We start from the raw sequence: 12,852 nt of genomic DNA on the forward strand, positions 1-12,852 counted from the left end.
CCCGGCCGCTGGGGGGTGGGGACTGGGGGGCTCAGCGGCTCCGCAGCGGCGGCTCCATCGGCGGCGGCTTCACCTGAGGAGGGACCGGGCCCCCCTCCCCTCCCCGAGCCACTTCCGGTCCCACTGCCAGGAGACAGGCGGGGGCAACCGCGCGCCGAGCGCATCGAGCTGGCAGGGAGCAACCGAGAGCATCGTTCCGGGGGGGGGCGTTGGCAGCAGCCGAGCGCCGAATGAATCGAGCGAGCAGGGAGCCGCTAGGCGCTAAGCCCTCGTTCCGAGGGGAGCCAGGGAAGCGGGAAAGTGCCGAGAGCATCGAGCCAGGGAGAAGCCCCGGGCAGCGGCGAAGCGCATCGATAGCCAGGTTGCCGCAGGAGCAGCCGAGAGCATCGATTGGGGGAGCAGCCCAGCGTCGAGAGCATCGATGGGCAGGGCTGGCCCCGCCGGCTACAGCTGGCGGCAGGGCGGGGCGGAGGGCGTGGGAGATAATCGATTCACAATGATCGATCCGCGATATTGGCGATGATCGATCCTGAATTAACTCCCCCTCAGCGAACTTTTCACTCTTTATTTTGATTGCCAAATGACCTGCAAAGGGACGGCTGATCCAATCGATCGATCATCGTCTGATTGATAATCGATCATCAGCTGATAATCACACCACCCTAACCCTCGGCCACTAACCGGACAGCAGCTTGGCAGCAACCGTCACAAGTCACCAATCACGTGTTCGGTAGCGTTCACCCCCCTAACTCACAGACCGAGAATCGATCCCGAGACATCCAGCGCCTGGACCACAGCCCAGTGCCAAGAGTTCCCAAAGCAGCCTGGCCTGGGGCTGACATAACATGCATGACTCATCAGAGCATAACTGATTCATTCGCCTGAAGGAATTACATGTGCATTACCAGCAAACTGGGTGTGTCCCTGTCTATTCCCAGGTTTCAGAGGAGCAGCCGTGTTAGTCTGTATCCGCAAAAAGAACAGGAGTACCTGTGGCACCTTAGAGACTAACAAATTTATTAGAGCATAAGCTTTCGTGGGCTACAGCCCACTTCTGCAGCCTCTCCTGGCCTCCCTGGGGCACCAGGCCTTTCCTGTACTCCCCACCTGTTTCTAGGAGGTGTTGCTAGCTGTCTTGTCTTTTTAGTACAGGACCCAAAACAACCGGAGGACTTGCCAATCCACCAAGGAGCTCTGCTTTTACACGGGGTTCGGCTGGCACACAGCTCACTCCAGGGTTGGGACCAGAGTCGATTTCATTTTGGCCCTTTAAAAGAGCCAAGCTGCCTGACGTCAACGGGAGCTGTAGATACTCAGCACCTCTGAAAATCAGGCCCCGGGGGGGGGGCTCATGTTGGGTTCCCAAAAGCAGTGGCCATTTTTGAACATTTGGCTGCAAAAATCCCATCCTGAGGGTAGGGTTATTCCTGACCTGCGCTTAGCAGAATTCATTTCATTATAGAAAATAAAGGCAAGAAATATGGATGATGGGCCAGATTCGCTCCTGCCACAAGCCGGTGCAATTTCAGGCTTCAATTGGGAGCTACCCCTGCTTACGCTGCATAGACTGTCAGGTCTTTTGTTGTGTGTGTGTACAGCACCTCACGCAGGGGGGCCACAACGGGGGCTTTTACTGCACTACAATTATATGTAATGATCATCGTCAGAACGGAGTTACTCTTGCCAAAGCTCAAACCGCGGCTATCCCTGTGCCGCTTCCTCTCGCTGCTTCTCCCCCTCTTTAGGCCCTGCCTGGTCAGGCCCAATCTGAAATTCCCTTTGAAGCCCGAGGCACCGTCTGAAGGACACAATCAATTCCCTGCAGACACTAATTCCGATCTCTTTGGAGTTGGGAATTTTTGACCAAATTAGCTAATTAAATCGTTTTATCCAATATGCAAATGGCGCAGAGCCTCAGAGCTGACTCAGAGTCAAATGACCTTTTGCTCCTAGAATTTCCCTTTGATGCAGACACGAGCCACTTCAAACCTTCGCTGGCTCGCTGCATGAAATCTGAAGTTTTGACGTATGTGCCATAAAGGGGACCCTCTGTTGCCTACATCATGTTATTTTAAGGCCCCTGCTATTTCCACAGTGAGCGCTGTGTTCTTGGTGAATGATGCTGTGTCAGTTACCCCGGGGGTCAGGTCTGATTCCTAGGTAGCCGGGCTCATCTGCATTTCTCCCTAAGCAACCTGGGCCCTTCATCACTTGAAGTGCGTTGGTGACTCGGTAGGTGGCAGTCTTCCCTTGGAGCTAGCACTGAGGGCTGGATCCTCAGGCATTTAGGCACCTAATTCCCGTTGAAATCCAATGAGGGCAGATGGGCAGTGCTGGCTGATGTCAATGGGAGTTAGGCACTTTGAGGATCAGTGCACCAGAGATAGATGACAAAGACCCCAGGACACAGTCTGTATTCGCCTCAGTGCCCTGGCCCGGATCATTATAGTCTGTTTCCTTTTGTCGTTTCAATGGTGTACAATGTTCCTCTTCATTTCCCCACCTGGAATCATTGCAGCCTTGTCATGGGCTGTTCTACAGCTGCCACGTTCCACCCCAGAGGTGGCTGCATTTCAATGGCAGGTAGAGAGGCTAGAAAGTGCTAGCAGCTGAATAAATGCTAGAGAAGGAAAGTAACATTCTTTTATTAACAGGCCCATGGAAAGACTGCAGTGGTGGCACATCTTCCCGCTGCAGAGCAGCTTTCCACGGCTCCCGGCCTCCCCTGATTATTCAAATAGGCAACAGTCTCAGGTCTAGCTCCCCGCCCTTTGATTTAAATGCCCTGTGAACCCCTCACTCACACAGCACATACCAATGAATCCATTAGCCACGAATCACTGTCACTGGCCCAGGGCCAGGCTGAGTAGCCCAGTTTCTAGGGTGGTTGTTTACGGGCCCGATCTAAAGCCTGTGGAAGTGAGTTCCGCTGACTCCAAGGGAGGTTGGCTCAGATCCGCTACGCCTGCCACTCGCGTTACAGGGGAATCTAGATGCCTCGACTGCGACTGGACCTCGCTGTGCCAGGTGCTGCATAAACACGGGGGCAGGCTCTCTCCACTAGGCCCTGCTGCCTCCCAGAGGCTCTATCACACGCTCTCTGTTGAGGGGAGAATTCCCCCACAGTCAGACAAACCCAGGCAATACCAGCTGGTGGCACGGCCTGACCCCCCCCACCCCCCCCATGCCTCAGCATTCCTGGGTCCCACTGAGCCGTCAGCCCCTCGCCCCCCTCCTGGCCTGAGCCAAGGCGCTCTGCTCTGCCTGTGAGAGGAGAAGCCCCCAGGCGCGGGAATGCCACGTTCCCTCCCTCTCCGTGCACTCAGGCTTCTGCCACCCCTCGCCCCTTCTAAACCAGACTCACCAAGCGTGCCCTTGTGTCCTTCCCCTTCCTGGGCGGGTGGGCGCCAAGCCGGGGCAGGTGGGTGGGCGTATCCTGGAGGGGTGAGGTTCTGGAACCAACCCACAACCACTCCTTCGGCCCACCCCGACCCCACATCTGCGGGCTCCCGGCGAGCCCAGAGCACACCCCTGGCGGGCTCCTCCCCGCCTGGCTCGGGGCTGGTTTGGTGGCTTAGCCAAAGGGGGTGGGGTGGACAGAGCTTCTCGGCAGCCCCCAGAAGCACCCACTCCAGGGTGCAGTATCACTGGGTCCCGTAGCACTGGGGGCTGGTGCCTACCAACCGCTCCTGCCTTTCGACACAACCGGTCTGCTAGCGGCCCCGTGTCTGCAGCCCTCCCGCAGGGCCGCTACGTGCCAACGCGGGCCCGTCTCTTCCCATCACAGGCCCGACACAGCTGCCTCGATGGCGCCCCTATTGTCCCGTGGGGGCCGAGCCAGCGCTGTGTATTCCCACCCCACCTCCACTGGGGCTCGGGGCCCTGGAACCACTCTGCACCAGCTGCCCACTAGCCTTCCTGGCCACGGAAACGTGTGAAATCCGGAATCGGAACAGCCACCCCGGCTCCCTGCACTGGGAGTGAGAGAGCAGGCAGGGCTCTGTTCGACCTTCCCTGCCTGCACAGGTGCCAGCTCCGTCCTGCCCCGGGGTCCGACATTGATGGGGATCCTACAAGGTGCACAAGCTGATGCTCCACGGACCCTCCGCGGCTTCAGCCCACTAGCCAGGGAGGTTTATTAAAATGCACGTGCTCCGGCTGCTGAATACGTAACAGCCAGGCCCGCAGGGCTGGACGCAGCCAGTTCCACCCGCCCAGAGAAACGTGCCCAACACGGCTCAGGCCAGGTCAGAGATTAGCAGTGAGTTAGCGACAGACGCTGGGCGACTGGCTGCCCGGGTGCCCGGGGTTCCAGGGAGGAGGGGAAAGAGCCTAAACTTCTCCTGCACCAGCAGCTTCCTTCAGCTATTCCGGGGGGAAGGAGCCCCCCGCCCAAACCACCTGCAGCTCTCCTGCTACGGGACAACCAGCCTGTAATCCCCGAGGTGGCGTTCCTGCACCCCACTGCAGAGAGCCCCGGGGGTCTCAACCCCCCACCCACTCCCAGCCCCAAACTCACAAGCCCTTACACCTTCGCAGGGAGCAAGCTGTGGCAGGCGCCGGTGCCAGGCGGGGCTGTGCCCAGTGGGGCTGTGATGGGGCTGAGTGAGAAACACTTGATCAGCCCCAACCTAGGGGAATGGACTGGAGCTGGCTGGTTAGCCCTGCGTCTGCCTGTGTTAGCCAGGGCTGGAAAGGCTGGGAGGAGGCTAGAGGGAGAGGGGAAGAGAAAGGCCAGGCACAGAGGGAGCTGGGAGCCTTCTGGCTTGTTGCTGGCCAGGCCTGCACCTGGCAAAGTTGGCTGTGAAACCTGCACCTAGGTGGAAAGCGGTGAAAGCGGAGGGGCCCAGCGTCCGAGTCCGATCTCCCAGGGAGCCGGGTTTAAAGACGGCTGCTTTCCGACATTGCAGTCTCATGCCAGGGCAAGAGAGCCAGGAGCCAGGGCACTGGAGAGACAAGTGGCACCAAGAGCTGATGAGCCAGTTCTGGGGATGGGCGGGGGGGGATCCCCGCTTTCTGCTTTGATTAGACCTGAGCCCATGGAAATTCTGAGATTTTGACAGTTGTTTGCATCCCGAATCGGACCAAAAAGTTGAAATAAAAAAAAAAATCATGGAACGGAAAGTTCTGAAACATCTCAATCTGGAAACGTTAAGCCATCGCGTTTTGCCACTGAGCCATGTCCCACCCCAGCTACTGCAGTGCCTCAAGGGAGGGGTAGTCTGCGTGCCTTGTGCCCCATTCTCCTCTATGGGACAAGCTCCCCAGATGGACTACACCTCCCATGATGCACCATGGTGCATCTTTGGAGGTGTATATAAGAACGGCCATCCTATGTCAGACCAATGGTCCATCTAGCCCAGTCTCCTGTCTTCCAACTGAGGCCAGTGCCAGGTGACACAGGGAATGAACAGAACAGGGCACTTAGTGAGTGATCCATCCCCACTCATTCAGGCCCAGCTTCTGGCAGTCAGGGGCTAGGGCCACCCAGAGCCCAGGGTTGCATCCTTGAGCATCTTGGCTAATAGCCATTGATGGACCCATCCTCCATGAACTGATCTAGTTCTTTTTTTAACCCAGTTATACTTTGGCCTTCACCACATCCCCTGGCAAGGAGTTCCACAGGCTGACTGTGTGTTGTGTGAAGAAATACTTCCTTATGTTTGTTTTTAAAACTGCTGCCTATTACTTTTATTGAGTGACTCTGGTTCTTGTGCAATGCGAAGGGGCAAATAACACTTCCTTATTCCCTTTCTCCACACCAGTCATTTTATAGACCTCTATCATCTCCCTCCACAGTCATTTCTTTTCTAAACAGAACAGGCCCAGTCTTTTGAATCTCTCCTCAGCTGGAAGCTGTTCCATCCCCCTAATCAGTTTTGTTGCCCTTCTCTGTACCTTTTCTAACATATCCTTTTTTTTGAGATGGGGCCATCGGAACCGCACGCAGTGTTCAAGGTGTGGACCTACGCTGGATTTATATGGTGGCATTATATTTTCTGTATTATCTATCCCCTGTGCTAATGTTGTGTTTGCTTTTTTGACGGCCGCTGCACACTGAGTGGATGTTTTCAGAGAACTATCCACAATGGCGCCAAGATCTCCTTCTTGAGTGGTAACAGTTCATTCAGACCCCATCATTTGATATGTAGCGTTGGGATGATGTTTTCCAATGTGCATTGCTTTGCATTTATCATCACTGAATTTCATCTGCCATTTTCTTCCCCAGCCAGTGCCTCAGAGTTTTGTGAGATCCCTTTGTAACTCTTCGCTGCCAGCTTTGGACTTAACGATCTTGAGTCATTGTGTATCAGCTGCAAACTTTGCCACCTCATGTTTACGTTTTTTTCCAGATAATTCTATGAAGATGTTGAACGGCGCTGGTCCCACTACAGATCCTTCGGGACCCTGCTATTTACCTCTCCCCCCTGTCAAAACTGACCATTTAGTCCTACCCTTTGTTTCATTGTTTAACCTGTTACTGACTTGTGAGAGCACCTTCCCTCTTATCCCATCACTCCTCACTTTGCTTAAGACCCTTTGGTGAGGGACCTTGGCAAGGGCTTTCTGAAAGCCCAAGTACACTGGATCAACAAATTTGTTGACCCCCTCAAAGAATTCTAGTAGATTGGTGAGGCATGATTTCCGTTTACATAAACCATGTTGACTCTTCCCCAACATATCATGTTCATCTATGTCTGATAATTCTGTTCTTTACTATAGTTTCAACCAATTTGCCTGGTACTGATGTTAGACTTACCGGCCTGTAATTGCCAGGATCGCCGCTTGAGCCTTTTTTAAAAATCAGCATCACATTAGCTACCCTCCGAGCATCTGGTCCAGAGGCTGATTTCAGCAATGGGTCACATACCCCGGTTAGTAGTTCTGAGGCAGCTGGGCCATAGAGAATAGGGGACGAGGCACCAAAATCACAACAAGCAGGAGGTAGTGCTCACCTGGGTGCAGATTAATGCTGAACTAACTTGCAACGAACCATTGGCGTAGAGCTCGACAAACCAGACAGGTCAGAGTCAGGTCGGCCTCAGACAAAAGATTTTATTTAAAAATTTTCTCAACAGAAAATTGAAAAACGTCAGGGGAAAAAAACCTGAAATTTTCCTGGGGGAAAAGTTTAACTCTGGGGAAGCCGCACATCCTGGTGGAGAATCCCCGGCCAGTGTACAGCTTATGGCTTTTAACATTTCAGCAGACTGACTAGCCGAGAAAGCCACTGACCACAGCACAGGGGACATTTATGTAGCATTTTCCTAGTGGGGGGAATCAGAGGAAAGTCCCCTCCCCCGCCTCTCGATCCCAGCCCCCGAGGCAGATGGCACCAGCAGAGCCAGGCTAGGCAGCATGGCTGTGGTGGTTTGATCCGTTTAGAAATCAGATCATTCCCCTGCCCGGGACATGAGCTCGTCAGACTCGTGCTTAGCTCCTGCTGCGAGGAGACCGCAGAACAGGGACCCCTGACTTCCACCCCAGGCAACGGTTAACCCCGCGAAGCCTCAGTGGGCAGCCAGCTGCCCTGTAGATGAACGAGACGAGTCCATAAACGCAGCACAATCTTTACAGCCGCCTGCGTCTGACACTTCCCCACGGCCGTAAAGCAATCGGACTTTGGCACGGCCCGGAACATCACCGGGGATGGGACAGGAAGAGCCGAGGTGTTTGCCCCACGCCGCGGGGGGAGCCCAGAGCCGAGACGCAGCGGATCGGTCGGCGAAGAGGCCAGCTCCGCAGCAGGAGGGAGGCGAGGGCTGGGGCAGCGCCGGGGAGCAGAGGATGAACGGGCTCTGAACCAGAAGGCACGTCGTGCTAAAGGCAGGCGGAGGGCACAGGCCGGCACGTGCACTAAGGGCCGGTGGGGAGAAGGGGACGGCTGCCAGAAGGGGGGGGTGGATTTTACACTGGGTTAATGGGGGCGACACGGGCAGGAATAACAGCACCAGCGGGAGAACTGGGCGCTGCCGTCCTGGCCCCAGGCCAGGAACAGCTTCCTCTCCCTGCCCGTGCCAGCCTGCCCCAGCCCGGGCCGGGGGGGGACCTGCCTCCAGGGATAAGCTCCAGCCCCGCAGCCCGGTCCAGGCCGGGGCCGCCAGCACAGGGCCGCTTAGGGCCAGCTGGAATGGTATTTCAGTGCTAAGGCCCCCCTCCCCCGTCCTGGGGGGAACTAGGCTGAGACTCACCAAATTCATCTCACCAAGGGCCCCACCCTGGGGCCAGCCCGTCTGTCCCCCCTGCCTCCTCCCTGAGGGTCGCTGCTCATCAGACCCCTCCAGAGAGAGGATCGTTGCCAGGCCAGGCCCACAGGAAGGGAGCCCTGGAGGGGCGGGTGGGCTGTCCCTGAACCGGCCTCTCCAAGCTCCCCCTGGGGCTGGGTGGATCCGTTTCAGGGACTCCCTCCCCAACTCAGCCTCCATCTTCATCCATCCGGGGAGGGGGGGGCTGCATGTCTCCCCTGCCCCCACTCTCCTCTGTGCTGCCGCAGGCCATTGGCACCCAGTGAGCGGCCGGGACCTACCCCCCCCCCCCCGTTAATCCTCGGCCCCGGTGACGCGGACGCGGTGCCAGGCGTTGCTCAGCACCCCCCGCAGGTTCCAGATGGGCTCCACCGTGTCGGGCTGCACGTTGTAGCTGGCGTCCACGGCCTTGCAGACAATATCCAGCTCTGTGGCATCGGGGGGAACGGGGGCCGTGAGCCGCCACAGGCGCCAGGCCCAGGCCCGGCCCGGCCGCTGCTCCTCGCCTGTCAGCTCGGCCACGTGCCACGTCCGGCCGCCGTCCAGCGAGACGTCCACGCGCACCACGCCGCGCCCGCCCCCGCTCCAGGCGTAGCCCTTGACCGTCAGCTCCCCGGGCGGGACGGTGGCCCCCGGCGCGGGGTCCGTGATGGCCGACTGGATGGGCAGCTCCTGGATGGCGGGGGCCGTGGTGAAATCCACCGTGTCCCAGTCCACGGCGGGCGAGAAGCCCTTGTAGTCGTTCCGCTGCCAGTGGCTCGGGCTCTCCTCCGGGCTCACGGAGACCCGGCCCAGCCACTTGACGTTGCGGGCGCCCACCACGCCCGGCACCACCACCCGCAGCGGGTAGCCGTGGTCCCGCGGCAGCTCCTCGCCGTTCATCTCGTAGGCCAGCAGCACGTCGGCCCCGGGGCCCATGGCCGTGCGGTACGGGATGGAGGCTCCGTAGGCCGCCCCGCTCAGGTCCTTATCCAGGCCCTCGAAGCAGACGTGCTGCTCCCCGGCCTCCTCCTCCTCCTCCCCATAGCCGGCGTGCGCCAGGACATCCCGGAGCCGGACACCGCCCCAGCGGGCCGTGCTGATGGCCGCCACCCCCCACTCCAGCCCCTTCACCTGCCGGACGCGGCTCATCTCCGAGCGGCGGTTCCCGGCGCACTGCAGGGTGACCGTCACCTCGTGCTTGGGGAAGCGGCGCTTGAGCTCGGGCAGCGAGAGCGCCAGCACGCGGCCCCCCGGCCCCTCCACCTGCAGCCGGTAGCTGGCGGCGTCCACGGCCGGCACCGGGAGGTGGTTGCGTTTGAAGAAGAGCTGGTTGGGCGTCAGGTAGTTCTCGGTCAGCAGCTCGGCCGGCGGCTCCGCGTTGAAGGGCTTGAGGCTGTTGACTTGGAGGGCGGGGTGCCGAGGGGGGTCCCCGGAGTAGGGGTCCCCCTGGGTGGCCTGACTCTGCTCCTCGGGGCTCAGCTCCCCCACCTTGTAGGCCTGCAGGATCTCCAGGACGTGTGCCTGGCTGTGCACGGCGTACATGGCCCAGAAGGGCTCCAGGGCGCCCCCTGCCGCCAGCAGGATCTTGCTCTTGCCCCCCGGGTGCAGCTCCACGAAGTCGGTGATGTCGAAGACCTCGCGGCCGTAGGTCACCCAGACCCGCTCGGCCAGGCTGCGGTGCCGCCCCACCTCCTGGCGGGTGAACACGGGGTACGGCGCCCCCGGCGCGGCCTCAGCGTTCGGCTCGGCCTCCGCCGCCTGCAGGGACAAGGAGAAGGGCTCGAGTGTGCATCCGCCAACATCCACCGCAGGCCTCCGAGGGCCTCACCCACCTCGGGGGGAAGGGATGCACCCCAGGCTACGCAGCACTTCAGGGGCAGAACTGGGAGCGAAACCAGGAATCCTGGCTCCTGGCCCCCTCCCTGCTCTGACCACTAGACCCCACTCCCCTCCCAGAGCTGGGGAGAGAACCCAGGAGTCCTGGTTCCCAGCCCCCCCCCCCCCGCTCTAACCACTAGATCCCACTCCCTTCCAGAGCTGGGGAGAGAACCCAGGAGTCCTGGTTCCCAGCCCCCCCCGCTCTAACCACTAGACCATGCCTCCTTCCCCAAGTTGCCCATCCAGCTCTCATGCCACCTTTGTGCCCTGAGGCAGAGAGCAGAGCACCAGCCCCCTCTGCCTCCCCACCCACTGCTTCTACGCCTCCCCCCACAGCACAGGCCCCTCCCCCTCCAGGGAGGCTCCGGGGATGCTGGTCCCAGCTCCCTCACCCGCCTGCGGTGATCTCCGTAGGCCAGGCCGGCGCCCAGGCCCAGCAGAGCCCCCACGGCCATGACCTTCCGTCTCCGGCTGCCGTCGCCCGGGCTCCAGGTGCCATGAGCGCGGGAGGGGGTCCAGGCAGCGCAGGCTTGGGGGTGGGACCCCCAGGCCACAGCTGCCAACCTGGGGGAGAAACCAGGACTCCAGTGAGGGCAAAAATCCCCCAGCAACCTCCCTGCCATCTACGGGACACCCAGGGCACCAGCCCAGCACGTCCTGCTCGCCTGCCATCTACCGGCTGTGCAGCAGGGGCGCTCTCTGCACAGGGCTGACCCCACTGCGGCACTAGGGGGCGCTGTGCTGCAGGGTGGGGCTCAGCAAGGGGCACTCTGCCCCTCCCCCGCATTCCTGGCCCACTTCCAACCCAGCTAATTACATTCTGCCTCCCTAAAATAATACCTGTAATTTCAGCCCGACCCGGGAGTCCTGTTCACTTCCTTTGCTAGGCGACCGTGGCTGTTAAACAGCTGCTGCCTGCCACCCCAGAGGTGGCTGCATTTCAGCCTCCAGCCCCGGGATCCCTCTGGCATGTGAACGGTTCCCGGCCTGTGGACTCCTTCCCAGGCCAGCAGCCGGTGGAACATTAACCCAGTGTTCCCCTATCACAGGTCTGATAAGATAACGCCAGCCATGAGCCATAAAGGGATCTCCCCTGCCAGATAAAACTCGCCTGCTCTCTGGCTGGGGCGGCCAGGGGCTGAGGCGGAGAGCGTCTGCAAGGGGCAGAGATTAGATTAGAGCCGCTGGGGGATTCTGCAAAACCCTGGCAAGGTGTCAAAGTGGCAGCTGCCCTAAAGAGAATCCCAAAGGAAATTCACGCTAGCTCCCTCCCCGCCTTTTCCCTTTGCGATCCCAGGGGCTGCGGGTCGGGAGTGAGGGGGAGCCCAGGGCTGGGCTAGCAGAGGCTGCGGGTCGGGAGTGAGGGGCACCGGCAGAGCTGGGGGGGGAAGCGCAGGGCTGGGGGAGCAGGGGGCTGGGCTATCAGGGGGCTGCAGGGCAGGGTTGAGGTTCACCAGCGAAGTGGTGTTGGGTGGCCCAGGGCTGGACCAGCAGGGGAGCTCCAGTGGTTTCTGCAGAGCCTCTCATACCTGGGCGTTCTCTGGAGGACCCAGCATCCTCTCACGATGGGTCGGAGCAGCAGCATCTCTGCCAGACCTGTGCAGGGAACGAAAGAGCAAGAGATAAACGACCTCGTGTCCAACCCATGAACCCCAGATCCAACCGAGCAGGCAAGGCAGGACCAGTCCCTCGTGGGGGGCGGGGGGAAGACACGCAGTGATGAGCCTAGCTCCGCTGGGGGGGTGGGGGGTGGGTCCCAGCTCAAACCCAAGACCAGCAGCCAGGAGCCACGTCCTAGCCGGAGCTCCCAGAACAGTCAGCGAAGGGACCGGGGCAGGACGCGGCTGGCTCGGGCCAATCTTCCCCCCCACACCGGAGAAGCTGTGTGCAAAGCAGAACCGCTGTTCAGGAAGGCGAGACGTTCAGCCAGGGGCCGGAACGGGCAGCCGAGCTCTGCTCCCTTGGCAAAGTTCCTGGCTTAGGCCCTGCCTGATGCAGCCTCTCGGGCTGTATTTTTCTGGAGTGTCCAGGCCTCATTTTCCGAGCCCAGAGGGGAGGGGAGGGGGCGAGAAAAACTTGCTCTTAACTGTTCCCCTCGCCTTAGCGCCAAGGGAGGGATTTGAAATCCCTGGGGACGGGAGTGGCGCCTGTTCCCCAGCCGGATCTCATCCTTCCATTCCAACCCCCTAGGGGAGGGACACAGCGCAGCACAGACACCAGCGAGTGCCAGCTGCGGGGCTGGATTTAAACACCCCCCCCCCTTAACCTTGTGTTCAAACCGCCCCCGGGAGGCGAACACACGGGATCTTTGTCGGGATGGGGACGAGGCAGGTGGACAAGTCAACGCCCAGTTCTGGGCATCCGGGATATCAACTGACAACCGTTCCCCCCCAGAGGGAAAATAACCACTAAAGAGTCACTAAATGCAAATCAGCTGGGGGCCAGGCTGCCCCCGGAACCATCCTCACCAACACCCATGGGGGCACCTGCCCCCTTCAGCCAGCTGGGGGGTTTCTGCCACAGGACGATGGCATGAGAGTTTGAAGCCCCAGGCAGTTTGATCTCCTGGAGACCCCCCCAAACGCTTGGGGACCAGGCGCCCCATACAATGGGGCACTGCACATGGAGAAGGAAGGGGGGGCACAACGTGGGGCGTAAATCCCTGTCCGGACCCTGCCTGGGGGAGCAGGGAACCATGTACTGCCCCCACGCCCAAATGCTCCTTAGCGCCCACTAGGCAAGGAGC

The 12,852-nt window shown here is 59.9% G+C and overlaps 1 protein-coding gene across 2 annotated transcripts; it reads right to left on the reverse strand.

The window, feature by feature from the left end:
- Positions 1-8,531: 8,531 nt before the first annotated feature.
- SUOX (sulfite oxidase) lies at positions 8,532-12,524 on the reverse strand. 2 transcript variants are annotated; one of them, XM_026659637.2, is made up of 4 exons: positions 12,194-12,524; positions 11,636-11,702; positions 10,499-10,670; positions 8,532-9,986 (listed from the first exon to the last, which is right to left on the reverse strand). In XM_026659637.2, exons 2-4 carry the CDS (start codon positions 11,689-11,691, stop codon positions 8,541-8,543), a joined length of 1,674 nt encoding a protein of 557 aa, XP_026515422.1. In that variant the 5' UTR covers positions 11,692-11,702; positions 12,194-12,524; the 3' UTR covers positions 8,532-8,540. The 2 variants fall into 2 exon arrangements, with proteins under 2 accessions (XP_026515422.1, XP_024079610.2); XM_024223842.3 differs by lacking the exon at positions 12,194-12,524 and having other exon boundaries at positions 11,636-12,165.
- Positions 12,525-12,852: the final 328 nt, after the last annotated feature.

Source organism: Terrapene carolina, unplaced genomic scaffold, assembly GCF_002925995.2.
Source record: "Terrapene carolina triunguis isolate 2854851 unplaced genomic scaffold, T_m_triunguis-2.0 Scaffold641, whole genome shotgun sequence".
Classification (NCBI taxonomy): domain Eukaryota; kingdom Metazoa; phylum Chordata; order Testudines; family Emydidae; genus Terrapene; species Terrapene triunguis.